The following is a 24009-nucleotide window of genomic DNA, read 5'->3' on the forward strand; positions in this document are numbered from 1 at the left end:
GGAATCAAGACAGAATAAAACTGTGGGAAAAAAATCTACTGGAATCAGGGAAGGAAGAAGTGGAGAATGAAGAACAATAAATGCTGGGCTTTACTGAGCTAAGTGTATTCATTTAACTGCTTTTATTATCCATGCTTGTTAATTTAGCTGAGGAGTCCAAAAGTTAAAAATAAATTTTCTTCAAAATTCTGATTTAGCTATTCATCAAACTTTTATTTATAAAAATTGAGCTGTCTTCATGAAATCTGGATTAATTCAGGCTAATCAAAGAAATTACTTTTTTTGGGTCAGACCTGGTCCAGAAGTTCCCCACTCATTGTGTTCCTTGATACAATGTTTAAAACTCTAAATATGTGACTTGTCAAATCCTTAACACTAACCATGTTCTAAAAATTGTTTTCTAAGTCATGATCTTACTGAAGCCAATTCAGTCCATAACGCTGTGTCTTTGATTTGTAACTAGGTTTTTTGGTCATTTTGACCTTGGATGCACAAGTCATGAAAGATCACCAGCACTGCAAAACTAAAAATGACAAGTATCTTCCAACTTTAAAATTTGATGTTAAATTCAGAAAAAAGGAAGTGAAGGAAAGCTGAACTCTTAAAAAGGTGTAAAAGGCAACTAGACCAAACCATGACAAAATGGCTTGTGGGGAGGGGGTGGTACAAAGCAGCAAATTAAATTACAAATAGCAGCCCCACTGTTAGTTTAAGAACTAATATTTCCTTTTAGGGGAAGTTGTACTAAGGCGGTTAATACTTAGGTGTGATGATTAAGAAACTTTTAGCTACTTACCAGGAAACTAACTCCAAAATTATTAACAGAGACAGTAAGATGGTGAGGATAACTACATTTGAGACCTCAAACTGAGTACATAATAAATTACTGACACTGTCTTTTACATACCATATCACATATAAAATTTCCCTTTAATGGTACAGATATACAGCAAGACTCCTTTTTAAAGAGCATCTATTAAAGGATTAAATTTGTTAACCATTCCTAGCACCAAATGAATAACATGGACACACTTATTTTTGGATACCAAGTCATGGCGTAGTTAATGAAAATTTAAGTCAAAATATTTTCTCAACACTTTTTAAAACCTGGCATTTAGTAGATTCAGACGTTAAGTCTTTCTCAAGTGATCCAAAGTTTAGTATCTAAAATTTTAATCCTTAATACCCCTTTAGAATATAGTATTGAGCATAAAGTGACTTTTTTGTGGCATACATTTCTGAAGGACTTCTGCAAATTAGTACCTTTCCTATCCAAATACCAAAAGTCCATGACTAGCCTTATTTAAAAACCGCCCTATGAAATAAATAAGATGCACCCTACATATTCATTTCCAAAACATAGCCCTGCCCAGACTTTCTCCATTTAGGAGCCATCGTTTATTTACCTTTTCACTGGTAGTGAGAAGGGCTAATGCTGCCAAACATAATCAAGCAGCTAGATCACGCTTTCCTAAAGAAGCTCAAAACATCCTGGGTATCTACCACCTGAATATTTTAAACGTTTAGTCATGCAAAGACTGAAAAGACAGAAATGTTTCTTCCGAGATCTGCAAACCTATTCAATTAAAAATCCTTATAAGGATACATTTCTTCTAACCGGGATACTGAAAAAGCCTAATATTTTAAGCTTTTTATACTAAGCTTGTGGCTTGGCTTAAAAAAAAAAAAACAAAGGCATTTCTGGAGAAAATATTTTCTGAACAAGGAAAATATTAGGCATTTCCAAAACAGTCACATGTTTGCTTGGTATGCAAAAATTAATTTCTGAAGCAACTCAATTTTTTAATTAACTCCAGCTTTCTTAAGCTGGGTTATATTTCCTTTCTTTAAAACACTGAATTATTTACAAATATACATATTTTCAATGATTTTGTCTGGCACAAGGAAAATATTGCTCAACAAGTCTACTCCCTTAACACGTATTCTTTAAAAAGTGTTTTACTGTTCAATTAAAATTAGTATAAAAAACCCAACTCACTGGCAAAGTAGAAAGAAGGGCTTGTCTCCTTGTTGTATGGTAATTTGGGACATGCTGAATTTGGGAAATAGAAAGGTAAATTAGCCTTTTGAGGTGTGCATTTTCCTAAATTTTCTGGAAATGTTGACATATTTATAAATTTCTTTTTGTATTCATGCATAAATCATTTTTCTTATTTTACAAGAGATGACAAGCACTTTAAACACTGATACAAAATTAAACAAGATAGGGCTGAAGCAAGAGACAGTTTTTCTTCTGTATTGATATGTTGAGTTCCACATGCTGACTTGTTTAAATGAAAGGAATAAAATCATTATCTAATCAAAAGACCAACATGGCAGTCCACTGAATACCTTAATATAATGTAACAAAATAATAAGAGTATTTACCAAATTTAATTCAAAAGACTCAGATTTGTAAATCATTATTAATAAAAACATCATTATTCTGTAAGATATTTACCAGGCATCTGGAAGTGAGTCCCAAAACTTAAAATAATAGTTAATATTAAACATGAATATAATATCATCTCTTACTAAAATGTCTACATAAATGGGAGGGAGTATAAGTACACTTGGAAGGATGTGCACCAAAATGTTAACAGGTAACTGTCAGATGGAAGGAGAATAGGTGCATTTTAAATCTTTTTGGTCTACTGTATTTTCTAATTTATCTGCATTAAACCACCAAATACAAACTCAAAAAGGATTCTGGATCTAATTCTTCTTGACGGCTCTAGTTGGTAGAGAAAGTTTCATTACTACTATATCTGTAAGGGAAAATACCACTGCCCTAAAAGAAAATTAGGTGAATTACAAGACAAGATGTTAAGAAAACAAAAAGTAACTTGTTACTCCTAAAAAAAACTTCTTAGGAGAGGTGGGGCAATGATGAAAGTTAGATTAAGGTCAAAGAGATGAAGTTTGTGGTCAAAGTCCTTTCTAAAATAGCTAGAAAGAGAACATGGTCAACAACTACTTACAATGTATGATATCTCCTAATAATTTAACTGTTCAGTAATCTGTCAGCATGTTAAATACACCAACCATTTAAAGACAATAATCAGTCTTTCATTTCGTAATCATTAGTGTCCTTTCTATTCTCAAAGCCTTTTGTTATGGCCATAAATAAATGACAAAAAGGCAACACAGAACTGTTGCCAACACCTGGGTGCATATTCTTTTGTTGGCATAAAATTTTGAAAATATTTAGATAGAATGTAGCTTAACAACAGACATAATTCATATTCAAAATATTTGGTTCCTTTGGGAATATGAAACAGAAACTGCTCAAGGGGTATAAGAGTAAAATGAGCACTTCTATGCATCAGATATATCTTAAGTTTAAAATAATATACTTTAAAAACATATCTATGTGTCTGTATCTGGCATAATTAAGATTTGGAAGATCTAAAATAACTGAAACAAATTACTGAAGAAGTAATGAATTTGCTTTAGTAGATTAAATTATGGTTTATGCTACATTTCCTAGTGTTCTTTTTTAGAGTAAGAAGTATCCAAAGGAGAACCCTGAATAATGAGCAACAATCATATTAAGACCATAGCTTCACCCCAACCTGTCCCCTCATCAACAGATATCAATTAAATATAACCCATGTAAACTGCAGGAGAGTAGTTCAGATCTGGCTGAACAACTTCCACCCGGCATTAAAAAAAAAAAACAAACTGTTCTTAATGACTGGTTCATTCCGGATTTTAATGGACATTAGGTCAAGGGTTTTGTTTGCAGTATTTCTTATTTACCCGCATTTCAATTGACTTCAGGGTCTAAGGCCAACTACTTTTCAAACAGAAGTGCTTTGGGAAGGTAGCTCTAAAACTATTACTGTCTCAAACACAGTATTTACTATACGGGCTATTTCAAACCAATGAACATCCATCCAAAGACAAAACCAGATGCTGGCAGTGACTGAACACACTGAGGAGAAAGATTCTTCTCAACATCACAGTATTACTGCAATGTCTGAAAAGCAAGGGTACACAGATAGCTATTCCCTAAAAGCAATGGAAATTTTAGTTCAAAAGTTTTAAATCTTACTCAAAGGGGAATATGTCAGAAAATGGGAGAAGAGAAATGTTTTTTTCACTTGTTAAATCATAATGTATTTATCAGAAATATATAAAAAATCACAATGAACTTTACACCTAAGCCTTTAGCAAACCCTAAAACTGTTGAAATTACACAAATTGCCTAAAAGTCATCAAGCCAATGACAAGCAATCATAACCAAAATCATAAGCCAAATCAATCTGTTGATACACTTTTCAATTAAATTATGACTGAGTTTCTTGTAAGAAAGTTTCCCAAAATGTAGCAAATACATCATTTTAAAGAGATTAATCCACAATAGAAAGTTTTAAGTGATAATGTGGAAAATTAAGATCAGATTTAAGTTATTTTATAAAAACAATGCCTGTGATCATGTAAATGTCCTATCACTGTGACCGTGTGCAACAGAAGCATGCCTCCAGGAAGTAAGCACGAGGAGGTTATATACAGGTGACCAGAAGGATGACTGCTGCCCGAGTCCTACCTAGTCCTGTGAACCTAAAATGTTACCAAGTGTCACCTAAAGTTAAAAAGAAAAAAATCTGTACCCTTAGTCATTAAAAAAGTTTTAAAAGGCTTAAGAACTAAAATGGTCACGTAACCACATGTAATTATTATTTCATTCTAATAGTGGCACGCTTTTCATCTGTATGAATGAACTTGAATTTCTCTCCTCATACTCTAAAAACTGAAAAGCCAATGGGAAAACCTAACTGATCACATAGGAGTGCTCAGAAAAGTTCACACAGCAAAATTTACATCTTAATGAAAGCAGCACTAATTAAACGTGGTTTTGAGGACAATAATATGGGTCAACTCACTGATTCTATATTACAAAATACAAGTGGAAATCTTATTTTAATTTCTCAACATTGAAAACCATATTTAGTACTTTAGACACCTGCTAAGTTGACCTGCACAAAGTTCTCCAGCCACAAAATTCAGATGGAGGTTTCTGCTTACTATTCTTATATATATTGTTTAATTATTTTATATGGGATAGTTTTTTTCATTTTACTGTTGCTTATGATGACTAAATTTAAAAGGTGACTCAGGTTTAACGCAGATCCAATATTAGACTATTCTGACCACCTGAAATATAGCATGAGGCAAAAACATACTAACATTTTAACAAAGAGCAATAAAAATATGTAATGCTAAGAACTGCCAGAGGAAGAAGAGAAGCAGAATGTTTTCTTGCTGGAGAGTGCACTCATTATGATAAAACTTTCTTGTGTGCCTTAGGCAGGCCATGCCACATGGTGGTAATGCTGAGGAGGAAGAGGAGGAAGATGCCTTTCTCCACAAAAGGTGCTTCTGTTACACAAATCATTACATTTCAGTTAAAGTAAGGAGAGACATCTGAAGACAGAAGAATTTCAGGAATCGAAATGGGTTCATCTTTTCTTTAGATTCCTGACCCTCAATGGCATAAAAGGCCAAGTTACTCTTAAAGTATCTTTTCAGAGCTTTAAAACAAATGAAGAGTAGTCACACACACGGAAAGAGACAAACAAAAGGCTTCCTACCATACATCGCATGCGTCTGCTCATGAGCCCCGTACTGAGTTGCTGAAGAAGACACTAAACCAGGCTGGGCGTGTGCTGGTGGTGCCATCATTCTAGCATTACCCTGTATTACAGGACTATAGACATGAGGATGCTGTGTTCAAACAAAAAATAAAGAGGAAACATTAAAATATCAAACAGAGTCAAGTAAATTTTAGTTCGATGTCTTAACTCCATGGTTTCCAGAAACAAGTCTGAAAATCCTAAAACTGTTTTGGCAATTTCCTTTGAAATACTTAATATTGATCTACAATCTTATATTAAAAAGGCCCCCCAAATCCTTAGCTATCTACTTCACCGTAACACACAGCACAACTATAAAGGAAAAGCCTTTTACCATATTAAAAGTTAGAAGTTATTTAAATAGAATAAAAAGTAAGAGCTGGGTCGTATCAGCCTTACCTGAGACTGATAATGTGGCACATGCTGAACAAGAGGCTGATTTGGAAACTGCTGAGGACTGTAGGCAACGTATTGTGTGGAATACGCTGGTGGGGTGGCTACAATCGGTGGGCCTGCTGCTGAGGCTGGGTGCATCATGGTGCTCTGATGATGCTGGTCTTGCCGCTGTTGGGGCATATTTGGTACTATAGAAAAGAGGACTTAGTATTAGAAAAGAGCATCACCAGAATCGAACACAGTCCACGAGGCTGTGCGTGATTGGACATGCCTGCTTTTCCAATGCCATGCTATACCATTCCCTCCACCGCGTCAGCCACTCTGGGCTATTTTCCTACCACACATGCTATTAGTCCTCAGCTGTGAACACCGATTCTTAATGCTCAGCTTGGACAACTCTGACTCATCCCTTCAGGCATCAGCCTGAAAGCAACTTCCTCAGAGACCCTCTTATGATGACCCCCAGATTTGATCAAGTCCCTGCAATAGACTCTTACAGCACTATAAAATGTTTCATTCATACTATTACTCAGATAACCTGTCTGATATGCCAAATTATGCCACTTGCTACAGAAGGGCATTAGACGTATGCAAAGAAAAACAACAGTACACAAAAGCCAAAATAGATCCAATACTAATCTTAACTCCATGTTAATTTCCCATTACTGAATTCTAACACAATTTCTTGCTCTTGCTCAAAACACAATTATCACGTGCTATCACGTAGCAGATTTCTAAATAGCTCTTTTTTAAAAATGCTTTTTTGTCTTTTATTATTCCACCCAGATTTCTGCCTATGGTCCTCCTGTTAAAATTCTAGGTAAGAATTCAGCCATGGGGCACCTGGGTGATTTAGTCAGTAGGGGATGCAATTCTTAGTCTTAGGGTGTGAATTCGGGTCCCACACTGGGTGTAGAAATTACTTAAAAAACAAAACAAAACAAGAAGGAATTCAGCTCAAGTGTCATCTCCTTTGGTAATATCTTTCCCAGTTTGCCCAAAAGAGCTAGCCGGATGTTCTATGTACCTTTTCCTTGCATGTCTATTAGAACACTGATTGCTGACTGTGATGGGTTTATGGAGTGATGTTAACAAAGCCTCTTGAGGGAAGGAATCATGAACCACTGCTCACAACAAGGTATGAGGCACAAAGAAGGTATAACTCGGCATGTTCATAAAATCACCAGAATTACACAAGTAACTACTAGTTTAGAGACAAAATTTGCCTTTTATTTTAAATATTTGAATTTTCTTACTACAAATTTAGGGGAGCTAGTTATATACTGTTTTATCTATTCAGAAAAGCCAACCTGAAAATGGGAAAAATAGAGTAACATTTTTCTGAATTTGATCTTGAGAGTCCACATATTTTTTTATAAATTTAATTTAAAAAAATGTTTAAAAAATTTTTTTAAATTTTTTATTTATTTCTGAGAGAGAGAGAGGGGGAGAGAGAGAGAGAGAGAGAGAGAGAGAGTGAGCAGGGGAGGGTCAGAGAGAGGGAGATACAGAATCCAAAGCACAGCAGCACAGACAGAGCCCGACGTGGGGCTCGAACCCACAAACTGAGAGATCATGACCTGAGCCGACTTCAGACGCTTAACCAACTGAGCCACCCAGGTGCCCCTGTTTTATTTATTTTTGAGAGACAGGGTGCACAAGCAGGAAAGGAGTAGAGGGGGTGGGGACAGATAATCCAAACTAGGTTCCATGCTGACAGCCTCAAGCCTTATGCAGGGCTCAAATTCATGAACTGCAAGATCATGTCGTGAGTGAGCCAAAGTCAGACGCTCGAGTGAGCCAAAGCTGGATGCTCAACTGACTGAGCCACTCAGACTCCCTTCCACATAATTTTTTTTAAGTTTATTTTTTTATTTTGAAAGACAGAGGGAGCACATGCTCACATTTGAGTAGAGGAGCAGAGAGCAAGAAAGAATCCCAAGCAGGCTACCCACTGATAGTGCAGAGCCTGATGCAGGGATCCAATCTCACAAATCGTGAGATCATGACCTGAGCCCAAATCAAGAGTCAGACGCTTCATCAGCTGAGCCACCTAGGCCCCTGAGAATTACTGGGGCATCTGGGTGGCTGTCAGTTGAATGTCCAGTTTTGGCTCAGGTCATGATCTCAGGATCTGTGAATTTGAACTCCACATGGGTTCGCTGCTGTGAGCACAGAGTCCACTATGGATCCTATGATTCTCGGTCTCCCTCTCTCTCTTCCCCTCCCTTGCTTATGTTCTACCTCTCAAAAATAAATAAAACATTAGAAAGAAAAAACAATTCCTTTTAGTAAAGAAAACCAACCAACCCCAAATTCCTGTTAACATTTTTATCAAATGAAAGGTTGTCTAATTAATAAGCTCACTAACTGAACTTAATCTTTTTACTATTTCTTTTGATATTTGATTATGACTCCCATATTAAAATCAAAAAGTCAGTCCAGTGTACAGTCCTTTTTGAGATAAAAATTCTAGTTATGCATACAGAAAATGCTTGAATACAATCTTCTAAAAAATTTTTTTAATGTTTATTTTGAGAAAGAGAGAGACCGTGACGGGGGCAGCAGAGAGGAGACAGAGAATCTGAAGCAGGCTCCATGCTCTGAGCTGTGAGCACAGAGGCCAATGCAAGGCTTGAGCTCAGGAGCCGTGATATCATGATCTGAGCCACCCAGGCGCCCTTACAATCGTGAAACATAAAAAATTCAGTAATACAAAACAAAATCCTCCCCTCCACCATCTGCATAGCATTTTCTTCACTAATAGCAACAACTATCCTACTCATTTGCACATATGCATATGTATTTACATAGATATATACCTGGGTCTATGGTGTATATATTTTCCTTACATTTAATCTACCTTAATATTAAATGACACCTGGATGGCTAAGTTGGTTAAGTGGATGGCTAAGTTGGTTAAGTGTCTGACTGCTGAGTTCAGCTCAGGTCATGATCTCACAGTTCGGGAGTTCAAGCCTGCCACTGGGCTCTGCACTAATAGCACAGAGCCTGCTTGGGATCCTGTCTCCCTCTTTCCTCCCTCTTTCTTTGCCCCTCTCCCGCTTGCTCTCTTAAAAAAAAAAAAAGAAAAGAAAAGAAAAAGAAAAGAAAAAGAAAAAGAAAAAGAAAAAGAAAAAGAAAAAGAAAAATTAAAGATAGTAATGGAAATTCATACTATGGATAGCAAAAAAATAACTGCTAATTTTTAAAGGAGTGAATAATGACAGTGTTAGCTATGATTTTAAAAGAGAATCCACAACTCTTAAATATATACACTGAAAATATTGACAGATGAAATGATATGATGTCTGGCATTACTTCAAAATAATCCAGTGAAGGATAGATGTAATAGAGCAAGGATATAATGGCCATCACTGGTTTGAGACAATGTCTTCCAAAAAATGTCTGTAACAGAAAGTTAACCACAACATGAAATAACTTTTAAAAAATGACTTAAAGATGATAAACAAATGTAACTTGTAAACCTCATTTTGATCTTAACTGAAACAAATTAACTGTTAAAAAATATATATATATTTTAAAGATACCTAGAGAAATTTGAGGATATTAGGGAAAGAACTACTGTTAATTCTATTTAGGGGTGATAATGGTATTAGAGGTGTTTTGTTGTTTTAAGAGCCCTAATTATTTCCAGAAAAATAAAATTATTTACAGATAAAATGACATATCTGAGACATGCTTCAAAATAATCTAAAAGGGAAGGGATGTTATAGGTGAAACAAAATTGTCCATGAGTCTATGATTTTCAGAAGTCCTTTTATAGAACTGTTCTATTCTGCCTATATATATATAAATTTTTGTTTAATTTTCAATAAATAGGTTTTCTTTAAACTGATCTTTTTTCTTAAATAGTTTATTGTCAAGTTGGTTTACATATAACACCCGTAAAACTGATTTTTTTTAAGTAGTCAAGATATATACCAAGTCCAAAAATAAACAAGGAAGAAAACCTGAAAACCAAAAACCGATGTTGGGAGTGGATGGATGAAAAAGTAGTCCTACAGAAGACAGGCACACTAATAGAAGAGAAACAAAATAAATCCAGAAATAGATTCTACTGTACATCGACACTCAACATATGGTAAATAGCATTTCATACCAATCTGATCTCTGGCCATAATGGAATTTAAAATTCAAAAATAGAAATATATCTGGAAATATTCAAATATTTGGAAATTTCATCACAATGCCAAATAACCCAGTGGTCAAAAAGGAAATTATAAGACAGAAAATATTCTGAATTGAGTAAAAATGAAAATACAATATAGTAAGTTTTGGGGATGCAGCTAAAGCAATGATTAGAAATTTGTGGCTTTAAATATTTCTATTAGAAAAGAAAGTTTGAAAATCAACAACTGAAGCGACCACCCTAAGAAACTAGAAAAATAGCAAATTAAATCCAAAGAAAGCAAAAGAAATTAAATGATAAAAAGCAAAAGTCAGCAAAATAGAAAATATAGGAAAAGCAATGAAACTAGAAGCGGTTCTCTGAAAAAACTAATAAGTCTCTAGCAAGACTGATCAAGAAAAAAAGGGGAAGAACAAATTATTAGTACCAGAAACAAAATACAGAGGATCAATATAGATACTCCAGACATTTAAAAAAAATACAGAAAAATTATAAACAACTTTCGGCTATTAAATTTGGTGAGTTTAATAGACAAACAGCCAGCAAATTAGGAACTGAAGCCACACCTAACTGTACACAGGCATACCTCAGAGATATCTAGGTTTGGTTCCAGACCACTTCAATAAAGTATCACAACAAAGCGAGTCAAGTGAATTTTCTCATTTCCCACTGTTCTATAAATTATGTTTACACTATACTGTAGGCCATAAGTACACAATACCATTGTCTATAAACACAACATACATACATTAAAAATACTTTATTACTAACACAGGCTAACCATCATCTCAGCTTTCTGAGTTTGTAATCACTGATCACAGATTATATGTGTGTGTATGTATATATATATATGTGTGTATATATATATAACACAAATAATAGAAACATTTAAAATAATGAGAATTACCAAAATTCTCATTTTGGTATGAGACATATGTCACAGAGACATATGTTGAGTAAAGTCTGTGGGAAAAAATGGAGCCAACAAACCTGCCTGACACAGAGATGTCACAAAACTTCGCTTTGTTAAAAATAAATAAATAAATTTTAAAAAGGCAGTATCTGTGGACTGTAATAAAAGAAATATGCCTGTACATAACAGTGTAAGATAATGGTTTATCCTAAGAATAGGAGCATGGTAAGGATCACATCACTTCTAGTCAGTAATGTATTAGAAGACAGCCAGCGCAATAAAGAAAAAGGTAACAGTGATTAAATTATGATGATGTACACAGAAAAGTCTAAGTCTAAAAAAAGCTACTAGAGGGGTTAATAAAGTGGCAAGACACAAGGCCAATATTAAGAAATCAAGTGTATCTCTATATACTTGGTAAACAATGTTAAAAAATGTTTAAACACTTTTTGAAAAAATAGCATAAAAATACGAAATACTAAGTGATAAATTTAATATATGCAAACTTATACAATGAAAAAGACTACAAAACACTGATAAATTAAGTAAATGGAGAGATATACCATTTTCTGAACAATTACACTACAAACTGATCTTCAGATATAACGCATAATCCCAAACTGGTTCTAAAATTTATTTGATAATGCAAAGAACCTAGAATAGCTAAAACAAGTTCACATGAATTGATTTTAAAATTTATTATAAAGTAACAGTAATCAAGAAAGTGAGTACTAGCAAGATGATAAACACATGGATCAGTACAATAAAAATCAGTTCAGCAACAGACCACATACATACGGTCAACTGAATTCTGTGAAGATGCAGACATAATATGTAAAACAGAGGCTGGTATTCAGAAAACTGAATGTATGCGTATACACATATGAGAAAACAATGACTTCAACATTAACCTCATGCCCTACACAAAAATTAATTTCAGATTGATCATATATATATATACATCTAAATTTGTAAAAGATAAAACATATCAAACTTGTAGAAGAAAACATAAAAATATTCATAATCTAGGGCAGGCAAAGAGTTCTCAGTAATGACACAAAAAAGTGTGAGTGATAGGAGAAGAACTTAAATGGGACTTCATCAAATTTAACATCAGCTCCTCAAAAACCTGACTAAAAGCAAGCCACAGACTGGAAGAAAATATTTATAATATCTACTTCTGATAAAAGGCTTACATCCAAAATATATAAAAATAACTGTTACAATTATTAGTAGGAAAAGAAACCCAATGTAAACAAAGGGATAAAAATTTGAACACTTTGCAAAAACAGCCAATTAACATATGAAAAAAATGCCCATGATCAGTATCATTAGGGAAATGCACACTACAACCACAATGAGACGTAACAACACACACATTAGACTGGCCAGAATTAAAAAGAGATCATACCAAGTGTTAGCAAGGATGTAGAATACTTATAACTCACATACACAGCCTATCAGTTGGAATGTAAAATGATGCAATCACTTTGGAAAACAATTTGTCAGTTTCTTATTAATTTAAAATTGCATTTACCATACAACTCAAAAATCCCTATTCTAGGTGTTTAACCAAAAGCAATGAAAGCAAATGTGTTTAGTGAAGTGGCAAATACCTGTACACAAATGCTCTTACATACAGCATATTTATTCACAATAGCCCAAAACTGGAAAAAACCAAAGTACTTATCAAACCTATAACAACTGATTATAGTTTAATCTTCAAAATGGAATGCTACTCACCAATAAAAAAGAACTGATACAGATGACAACATGAAATATTTTCAAATACTATGCTGTTTAAGCCAGACACAAAAAACTATATGCTATATAATTCCATTTATAAAAAATTCTGGAAAAATCAAATCTAATCTACAGTAAGAGAAAGCAGGTCAATGGTTGCCTGAAGCCAGGGGTAGGTGAGTAGAGTTTGATAAAGAGCAGACACAACACACAATCATTACACCTTGGTTGATGAGGCAATAACAAGAGTAAGAGTAAATACATTTGTTAAAATCCATCAAAATGTACACTTAAAAAGAATACATTTTATAGTGCAAATTACAGAAAACAACTAATTTTAAAAATTTAGATAGCCATTTAACAAGATTAACTAGATTCATTGTATACTGTATACAAGGTGATTTCCAATAGATAAGAAATTTAAATGTTAAAAGACAAGGACTCCTCTGGGTGGCTCAGTCGGTTAAGTGTTTGACCTTGGCTCAGGTCATGATCTCATGGTTCATGAGTTCGAGCCCCACATCAGGCTCAGAGCCTGGAGCTTGCTTCAGATTCTGTCTCTCCCTTTCTCTGCCCCTCCCCTGCTTATGTGCCGTCTCTATAATAAACATTAAAAAATTTTTTTGAATAAAAAGAAAAGGGGATCTATATACGTTCTTAAAACACATATAATTTCCTTTATTACATGAATGGGGAAAATATTAAAAACTATGAACCAAATAATTCAAAGGGAAATCTCAGGAGAAAATTAGAAGACTTAGGAAAAAACACAGAGAAAATCTCTACAACTTTGGAGTATGCAAATTCAGGAAACCAAAGCATAAGCATACAAGAAAAACTGAAATAATGGTCTGCAAAATTTAAAACTTCTGCTCTTTCAAAGATATTTAAGAAAATAAACAGGCCACCGACTACAAAAAAAGGTCTGAAATACATGTATCAGAGAAAGGACCTGTACTATCCATACTAATTCAATAGGATAACCACCCAATAAAAAAAATGCAGAAAACCTTGATACACAAATATACAGAGAATGCAAGCATGCGCATGCATGAGTGGGAGATGGGCAGAAAGAATCCCAAGCAGGCTCTGTGCTGCGAGCACGGAGCCCAACGTGGGGCTCAAACTCACGAACCATGAGATCAGACCTGAGCTGAAATCGAGTTGGATGCTTAACCAACTGAGCCACCCAGGTGCCCCGCCATGACAATTTAATGAGGACATAGTCTTTTCAACAAATGGTGCTGGGCTAAGTGGAAAACCACATGCAAAAGAATAAAGTTGGATCCTTATCTTCATACCATGCACAAAAAGTAAGTCAGAATGGGGCACTTGGTTGGCTGAGTAGGAAAAGCATGTGACTCGATCTTAGGATCAGGAGTTCAGGCCCTATGTTGGGGTTAGAGATCACTTAAACAAATAAAACTTAAAAAAAATCAACTCAGAATGGATTACCAATCTAATAAATGTTGCAGCCAAACTATAAAACTCTTGCAAGTCAGAGTAAATCTTTGTGACTTTGTGTCAGGCAATGGTTTTTCAGATGACACCAAAGGCATAAGCCACAACAATAAGAACACAAATAAATGAACTTGCATCAAAATTAAAAACTTCTGTGCTTACAGGGTGCTTCTTTGATGGGATTCTCTATCTCGTCTCTGCCCTTTTCTGCTCGCATGTGCACACATGCATGCTATCTTTGTTTCTCTCTCAAAATAAAATAAACTTAAAAAAAAAGAAAACACCAGAGGTGCCCAGGTGGCTCAGTCTCAATCGGTAGAGAGTCCAACTTCAGCTCAGGTCAGGATCTCACAGTTCGTGAGTTTGAGCCTTGCATCGGGTTCACTGCTGTCAGCACAGAGCCAGTTTCGGATCCTCTGTCCCCACCTTTCTCTGCCTCTCCCCTACTCATATTCTCTCATTCTCTCTCAACAATAAATATACATTTAAAAATAAAAAATAGGGGGGTGTCTGGGTGGCTTAATCAGTTAGGCATTTGACTTCGGCTCAGGTCATGATCTCGTGGTCCAGGAGTTTGATTCCCATGTCGGGCTCTGTGCTGACAACTTGGAGCCTGGAGCCTGTTTCAGATTCTGTCTCTCCCTCTCTCTCTCAAAAATAAACTTAAAAAAATAAATAAATAAATAAATAAAATAGGGGCACCTATGTGGCTCATCAGTTAAACATCCAACTTTGACTCAGGTCATGATCTCACTGTTCATGAGTTGGAGCCCTGCATCGGGCTCTGTGCTGACAGCTCAGAGCCTGGAGCCTGCATCGGATTCTGTGTCTCCCTCTCTCTCTCTCAAAAATAAACAAACATTAAAAAATAAATAAAACTTTTTTGCCACAAAGGACACCATGAAGTAATTAAAAAAAATCCCATCAAATGAAATATTTGTAAATACTTTATCTGATAAAGGATTTGTATACAGAATATAAAAGAACTCCTACAATTCAATAATTTAAAGACAAATAACCGAATTAAAAATTAGGTCAAATATCTGCATAGACATCTCTTTAGAGCAATATGCAAGAAGCTGATAAGCACAGAGAAAGATGTTCAACACCATCAGTCATTAGGGAAATACAAATTAAAACCATGATGAGATACTTTATAACCACTGAGATAGATATAACCAAAAAGACAATAGCAAGTATTGGCAAGAATGTGGAGAAACTGGGATCCTTGTACAATACGGATAGAAATATAAAATGGTGCATACACTCCAACAAAGTAATAGCACTCCATGAGAAATAAAAACTTAAGTCCACACAAAAACTTGTACACGAATGTTCATAGCAGCATTATTCGTAAGAGTCAAAAGGTGGCAACAATCCAAAGAGGAATCAACTGATGAACAGATAAATAAAATGTGGTATATCCACACAATGGAATAGTATTCATCCATAAAATGAAATGAATAAATAAATGCTCCAACATGGATGAACTTTGAAAATATTACAGTAAAATAAGCAAGTTGCAACAGCCTATGTACAGCAGGATTTCCCTCATATGAAATATCCAAATAGGCAAATCTATAGAAAAAGTAAGCATATTATGCCTAGGGTAGGAGACCGTATATCCATGGGGAGGGGCAGGGTTAACTGCTAAAAGGTACAGAATGTCTTACTGTCATGATGAAAATGGCCTTTTTTTTTCCTTTTTAAAAGTAATCTCTATGTCCAATGTAAGGCTCAAACTCACAACTCCAAGATCAAGAGTCAACACTCTACCAAATGAGCCAGCCAGGTGCCCCAAAAACGTAGCAATGACTGGACAACTCTGATACACTGAAAACCACTAAACTGTATACTTCAATGGGATGGATTTTATGGCACATGAATTATAACTAAAGCAAGCTATTTTAATAATATATTGTATGTATATAAAAGTGAATGTTCACAAAAATAAACATTGTAAGGATAAATTGAAAATAATTTTAAATGACCATCTGCTGATGATAAAAAAACAATGATGCACCTACTAGAACTGAGGTGATTAGAGAAAGTACAAGTGGAAGAGACTGGGTTGGAAGCAAGACTTCTCTGAATGCCTGTTTATGTAATTTCCACCTTGAAATTTTACAAATTTTTGCATATAAAAAATAAAATTAAAATAATAAAAATGCTATCCCTAACAAATGAAAACAAATCCAATCAGATTAGTCTACCTATGTATCAAACTACTGACATGACTTACTAACTCTGGAAGACAGTATTTTGGAAGTAGAAAGGACACCAACAACTTCTCACTCAAAAAACTGACACAGAATTCTTAATGATACAGATACTATGGAAAATTCATACTCTAAAGAAATATTGTATTTTATTCTGTAGTATAACAATTAGACAACAATATTTAAAGACTATTTTATACACATTATACTAAAATGAATAAGCCCACCTCCAAGATGGGCCCCTGTGACCCTGCCTCCTGGTAGTCACACCCCCATGTAGTCCCTCCTACTGTTCTAGGTCGGCTTTGCGTGACCTACAGCATATTGCACAAGTTATGTCACTTCCAAGGTTAGGCTGTAAAACACACTGCAGCTTCCACTTAGATCAATTTCTCTCTGGATAGTCATTCTGTGAGAAGCCAGTTGCCACGTTATGACCAGCACTACCCTGTCAACAACTCTGAATCTGGAAGCAGATAGTCCAGCCCCGTTTAACCCTTCATATTCTACAGTTCTAACCAACATCTTGGCTGCAACTTCTTAAGAGACTCTGAGGCAGAACCACCCAGTTAAACCATTCCTGAATTTCTGACCCTCCTGAAATAATTTACTTTTATTGTTTTCGGCAGCTAAGCCCTGCGACAATTTGTTAAAAGAGAGATAATACAGTTCATTTTGCAAGGTTTCAATGGAAAATTAAGAGATGCAAGCAAAAAAGTCACTGAAAATCTTACATGTTAACTTGAATATTAGTATAAATTCCTTAGTTCTGTCCACTGAAAAGGCCAGGAAGCAGTAACTCAACAGCACATCCATTGACCAGAGAGTGGTTTATAAATACTATTTCACAGCAAAAAGAACCAGAGTTCCTTGAAAGAATAGAAATCCAAGTCTGGGTTTAGAAAAAGATTAGTCTGAGATATCTTATTTACGGCAGAAACTAAGGAAGCTATCAAGACAAATGAGAGTACTAAAAGGACACAGGAGGGGAGCCTGGGTGGCTCAGCCAGTTGAATGTCCAACTTCGGGTCAGGTCATGAACTCACGGATTCTGAGTCTGAGCCCTGCATTGGGCTCTCTGCTGTCATCGCAGAGCCCACTTCGGATCCTCTGTCCCCGCTCTATCTCTGCCCCTCCCCCACTTGAAATTACTTTCTTAAAAATAAGTTAAAAAAAAAACACATTAAAAAAACTAAGGGCACAAGAGCCAACATGAAGGGATGCCATGGATCAAAGATGGGACCATACAAGTAGCAAAAAGAATATCTGACTGAAACTCAATGAATATATAAAAGTATATGAAAATCCATGCATTAATATTTTAAAAATAAGAAGAAAAGAAGAAAAGGTCACATCCTTCAAAACCAAACAAAGCAATATTACCAGATACTACTGAAAAGTGTCAAGGGCACTAACTCTTCACTAAAAATTGGCACTTTGGCCAATTTTAAGCACTTGAATTTAAGAATTTATCCTAACTTTCCTGTACAAAATATTTCAGGATCACCAAATGTAGCTCTAGTTGAAAATAACAGTCCCTTACAGGATGATTATAGCTAATAAACAGAAATTATTAAATTCTATATGGAAATTATTTAGAAAATAATTGTTTTCAAACTCCGAACTGCAATGATTTTCAAAGTATGATCGCAGACCATCAGCATCACTTACAGAACTCGTTTTATAAACTGCACTAGAAAGTTAAATTCTCAGACTATGCCTCAAACACATTCAATTGGAAATTCTGGGGCTGGGGCCAAGCCATCTGTGTTTTTAACAAATTCTCCAACTCATTGTGATACACAGTAAAATGTGAGAACTAGAGCCCTAACGAATTAATGAGAAAGTAACAGAAAACTTTATCTGGGGGTGGGAAGCGGGGAGTATTGGGCTATCACCACATGAGCCCTTAATTTTACCAATACTCAGAATAAGACCAGATATTGTGCACCTCCTGAATGATCCAATATAAAGCACTCATAATCCTCTATTAAATATTCTTACCTCTCTCCCACAAAAAAGTTAACCTGAACTGAAGTTATCAATGGTATCACAAGGAGTAGAGAGACAAATCTAGAATACGGACATTCCTATCTAACAACTAGTTCCTGCCACAAAGCAGTAACAGCAACAAGGAGCAAGGGAACTACAAAGACATGTAATAATGTATAGATCATATTTTGATCCATATCCAAAACAGACCAACTATAAAAAATATATATATATATTTAAAAATGTTTATTTGTTTTGGTGGGAGAGACTGATTCGGGGCTTGACTTCTAAACCATGACTTCGTGACCTGAGCTGAAGTTGGACACTTAACCAACTGAGCCATCCAGCACCCCTAAAAATGTATTTTGATCCAATCAGGATAATCAGATTATGGTAATTATTAAATAAAAAGGAATCACTATTTATTTCATAAAGTGTGATAACAGCACTCTGGCCATCTAAGAAAAAAACGTCCATAATTCAGAAACATACACACTAAGTATATAAGAATAAAATGGCATTATGTTTGGGATTTACTTTTAATTCTTCAGCAACAAAACAAAGCGCCCCTCACATAAATATCTTGATATTTACACCAAATCTATGGCAAAATCTTGATATTTACACCAAATGTGAATTATGGACAATGCAATTATCCAGTCACTTTCCATCTTCTTAGCACAGCACATGTTTACAGCTGCTGTTCTTTGCCATGTGCCTATTCTCCCTTACTAGAAATGACCCTGCCTTCTGAAGACAAAGAGCCTCTCCCACACCAGAGCCATAAGGTAGCAGATGCCATCTTAAGAGGAGGAAACATCCCTTTAGTAGGAAGACTTTGACTGTTTCTGAAGTGAGCTGTCCTCTGCTCAAAAAGAAGTTCTAGATGGGTGGGGGAAGTGGGTAACTCTAAGTTAGTATAAAATAAAAAGGTCAACAACTTGGTAGATTAATTTAACAAACACTCTTTTCAAATTTAACATTGAAAACTTCAGAATTCAATTATTCTTTTTAAAGAAGACTTTGAACAATCACAACTGATGAGCATTTCTCCTCTCCTAGTTTTATTCATAAAAATGCATCTCAGGGTGCCAGGGTGGCTTAGTCCATTAAGCATCTGACTTCGGCTCAGATCATGATCTTGCAGTTTGTGAGTTCAAGCCCTGCAAAAGGCTCTCTGCTGTCAGCAAAGAGCCCGCTTTGGATCCTCTGCCCCCCCTCTCTGCCCCTCCCCTGCATGTGTCCTCTCAAAAATAAACATTAAAAAAATATATCTGAACACGTTATGCAACGTTGGGTATCACAAGTCAACACACAGGCTCATCAAAAGTCAAAGCTGAAGCACAAACATTTATTCATTATCAATTACTTAATTCATGCAGCATGCACACCACAAGCAAACACAGGCAGGATTATTCTCACCTTTACCTGCTCTATATGTCTTGGCTTGATTCACTGGCATGGGCGTCATAGGTATAGGGTATAAAGGCTTGAGAGAATTTAAAAAAAAATGAAGATTAGGCTCTTATGATAATAAGAATGTATTTCACTATTTTCTCTTAGTGGTATACTGCTAGAGAGATAGCTCTGAGTTCTTCTGATTCCCCAGGAGTCATTAAAAAATAAAATCACACTCACACCTAAAATGACAAATCCCAAACTACGATAAATCTAAACCATCTTTCTCACCAGAAAACATTCTCAGATTTTATACTAATAACATAACACGTCATCACATGCCTTCTCTTTTCAAGTATTTTTGTTCTGCCATCACTGCCCCAAGTCACCCCATACCTAGAGAGTGCTTGGTGTAAAATACAAGTAACCAGGGAGGATAAGTGAACATTAAATTCTATGACTTACTTGCACGCCTGGGCTCACTGGGACTGGATACATCATATTTGGTGCAAAACAAACAGGCTGAGTATAAACTGGAGCTGGCTGCTGATGGCCCACCATAGATGGGCTAGGCTGTGCTTGAGGACGAGGTGAAGTTGGGGTGGTAGAAGGCTTTGGCTACAAAAATAAAAATCAACTATTTTCAGATGAAAACCTAACTATTATTGCAATCTGAAAACTGATCTAAGTTCTACTCGTTTTTAATTAGTCCCTTTTAATGAAAATAACTTTAGAAAATAAAGTTCCGGGGCACCTGGGTGGCTTAGTCGGTTAAGCATCCGACTTTGGGTCAGGTCATGATCTCTCAGTCTGTGGGTTCGACCCCACATCGGGCTCTGTGCTGACAGAACTCAGAGCCTGAAGCTTGTTTCAGCTTCTGTGTCTCCCTCTCTCTCTGCCCCTCACCCGCTTGCTCTCTGTCTCTGTCTCTCAAAATAAAATAAAGACATAAAAAAAAAATAAGGTTTTAGAAAATAAAGTTCCACGTATTTAAAATAAAAGAAAATATAGTTATGTAGAAAATAAAATTTGCCAATTCATTTATTATAATAATTTGCCAGCTTATCAATATTACTATTAAAAATGATAGCTTTTTAAGCAGCTAAAAATAGGTGATCTTTAAGAAACTGGAGAAAGTGTTTTAACATTTTTTAAAGTTAATTTAAAATACATACTTTTTAATGTTTATTTATTTTTGAGAGAGACATAGCATGAGCAGGGGAGGAGCAGAGATAAAGGAGACACAGAATCCGAAGCAGGCTCCAGGCTCTGAGCTGTCAGCACAGAGCCCGATGTGGGGCTCAAACTTAGGAGCTGTGAGATCATGACCTAAGCCAAAGTCAGACGCTTAACTGATGGAGCCATCTAGGCACCCCTAAGGTTCACTTAATTTTTGAGGGAGAGAGCAAGTGAATGAGAGAGTGATTGGGGTGGGGCAGAGAAAGAAGGAGAGAGAATCCCAAGCAGGCTCTATGATGTCAGTGCAGAGCCTGACATGAGGCTTAAACTCACAAACTGTGAGATCATGACCCAAGCAAGAGTAAGATGCTTAATCAACTGAGCCACCCAGGTGCCCCTGGAAAGTGTTTTTAAAAATAAAGACATAAATATCTTTTTACAAATTCAGTAGAATAGTTTATCTATAAACCTGAGAGCCTAGCTAGCCACCCAGTGAGAAAGATTCAAATATTTGCCCCAGATTACATCTAACTGGTGACAAAACAAAGTAAGAATCTTTTCGATGGCTCAGAAATATTCATAAATAACCATATTAGAAAAAGGAACATAAAACTACAGGTTATTTCAGCATCCTGTAACTGAATTTCGATGGCAGGTAAAAGGAAAATACTACAACTACTAACAAATTTATTGTTTTAGAGATTAGATTACTTCAAAGACAGAAACAAAGTTACCTGAGAAAAGGAACGAGGGTTGAACTCCTTTGCATTAGGATTCAATGTTGATTTTCTCACTTGCCTAAACCAGGAGAAAATTAAAAAGGGCCAGTAATTTCTACATGGAACTTATGTTTCTCTCAATTCTTCTATACCTGTTTTTTTTTTAATTGTTGAACATATATTAAATAATTCTTACTAAATCACTAATCCTCTTCATTAAAACATATGCACAAATTTCCCACCTCTTAATCTGGTAAAGACTGGCCAGAAAAGGCAACTAAAAAAGTGTTAATATATAATTCTTCTCTCAAAGGCAATCAACAAATATTTAAACTAAGAACACAAAATATTCCTAAAAGTAATCCCTAATATACCAATTCTGTAGCATGTGGTATTCTTTTTAAAGACCTTATTTTTAAGCAACCTCTGCACCCAACATGGGGCAAGAACTCACAACCGCAAGATCAAGAGTTGCACACTCTAGTGACCGGGCCACCCAGGTGTACCCTAACATGCAGTATTCTCTAAAGTGACAAAGTGTTTCCTCCATGACACGCCTTGGAAAAATTCATGACCCTAATAACTACAAATTTTTGCTTCAAATTAAGCAGCAGCACTCTTTGACAGATCAACAAGCTGCATTCCGAAGGTACAGCTGCAACTGGATTGTACGTTGCCCAGAACAAATAAATTAACCGTGCTTAGCTTAGGTTAGATTCTGAGGCTAGCTCACAAAGATCCATTCAACTGATAATATATTGAAATGTGCAGAAGTAAACTTATCTTAACAAAACTAACCATTAAGTAAAATATTGTTTTTGATGGAAAACATGTTGAATTCTAAGTAGGAGCACCAGATACTTCTTCTTCTTCTTGGCAGTGACAGTTCCTGATCTCAGCAGCAGAGCCAGGAGGTGGGTAGTGACTAGCGTCCAGGAAATACAATTCCCAAAAGCCAGTAACTTTTCAACTCTTTGTATATTTACAGAAAAAAAAAAAAAAAAAAACAAAACCTTTCTTAATTTAGTCTAGTTTTGGGCCATGGGAAACAAAAATGCGGAAGGAAACAGAAGTACAGAGTGCAAAGAACTAATTTACTTAAGACATCATTTGTTTAGTCCAGCTGTTTGTAACTTGAGGGCCACCTATAAGACAGGTCCAAATGTCCAGACAGATTCTTGAGCTGAAGGACCCTCTACACTTTAAGAAACATTTAAGCAAATAACAGGATGTGCTCAATTCAAGGTTTACTCACTCAGCTGCATCTTTCTTCTCCTCTTTATCATCTTTATCTTGTTTGCATCCTGGACTGGAAGTCTGAACCCCTTGGGATGTGACCTCAGGTCCCCGCTTGTGCTCCGCGTTACTGAGGACTGAAGGAGAAATGCTGGGACTGCTCGGTTTGCTGCCGCCACTGGTGCAATTGCTGCTGCTATTTTCAACGAAAGAATCCTTAGCATTTGGTTCAATTTTGTCTTTGATCAAATCTCTTGATTTTTCTCCCTCTCTATTTTTGTTTAGCAGTTGATCCATAGATTCAGAAGTAGAACTTGGCTGTAACTAAATAAAGGAAATAATTATACTTAAATATTTTAGATAACTTTATAGAAGTTTTCTCCATGAGTATAAGCAAACTACTATTTGTAAGCTTGAGATATACCAAATAAGGCTTTTTTCATACTTAAAGAATGTTTTTACTATAAAGCAATAATAACAGAACACAATGTATATACAACACAACCTTAGTCATCTAAGCACTCAAACGTCCTAACCTCAAAAGTTAAATATTTACTAATGGCCTACCCTGTGTCAGAAACTGTGCCTGCTGGGCATGGAAAATATGGAAGAGTTCTTATGCTCCAAATGCTCATCACCTGTGTGAGACCAGATACTTAACAAAATGTGGTAAATGCTATGGGACCCTATAGGAAAAGCAACTTCTAGAAAAAGGTTTCTCAGTGGAAGACATCGAGTCTAAGGTATGAAAGATTGGGGTGGGGGTGAATAGTAGTTTGGAAAATGGAATTGTCCAAGCTAAAGAAACAGCATGTTTAAAAATCCAAAGGAGGGGCGCCTGGGTGGCTTAGTCGGTTAAGCGTCCGACTTTCGCTTAGGTCGTGATCTCGCGGTTCGTGGGTTCGAGCCCCGCGTCGGGCTCTGTGCTGACTGCCAGCTCAGAGCCTGGAGCCTGTTTCAG

The 24009-nt window shown here is 35.8% G+C and overlaps 1 protein-coding gene across 7 annotated transcripts in view; it reads right to left on the bottom strand.

Annotated features, from left to right (window-relative positions):
- The window catches only part of ATXN2 (ataxin 2), a 116620-nt gene that overhangs the window by 8008 nt on the left and 84603 nt on the right, over positions 1-24009 (bottom strand). For 3 of the 7 annotated variants that reach the window (XM_039230770.1, XM_039231220.1, XM_039231056.1), the window contains 7 exons: positions 23068-23372; positions 21828-21891; positions 20380-20532; positions 19939-20005; positions 6039-6223; positions 5598-5730; positions 2000-2053 (listed from right to left, as the gene is read on the bottom strand). In XM_039230770.1, the coding sequence (XP_039086701.1) occupies positions 2000-2053; positions 5598-5730; positions 6039-6223; positions 19939-20005; positions 20380-20532; positions 21828-21891; positions 23068-23372 (961 nt within the window). The remainder of the gene's footprint in view (positions 1-1999; positions 2054-5597; positions 5731-6038; positions 6224-19938; positions 20006-20379; positions 20533-21827; positions 21892-23067; positions 23373-24009) is intronic. The other 4 variants (XM_039231129.1, XM_039230916.1, XM_039230851.1 and 1 more) reach the window with 3 other exon arrangements.

Source organism: Hyaena hyaena, unplaced genomic scaffold (genome assembly GCF_003009895.1).
Source record: "Hyaena hyaena isolate Hyena2069 unplaced genomic scaffold, ASM300989v1 scaffold_0, whole genome shotgun sequence".
Taxonomy (NCBI): Eukaryota; Metazoa; Chordata; class Mammalia; order Carnivora; family Hyaenidae; genus Hyaena; species Hyaena hyaena.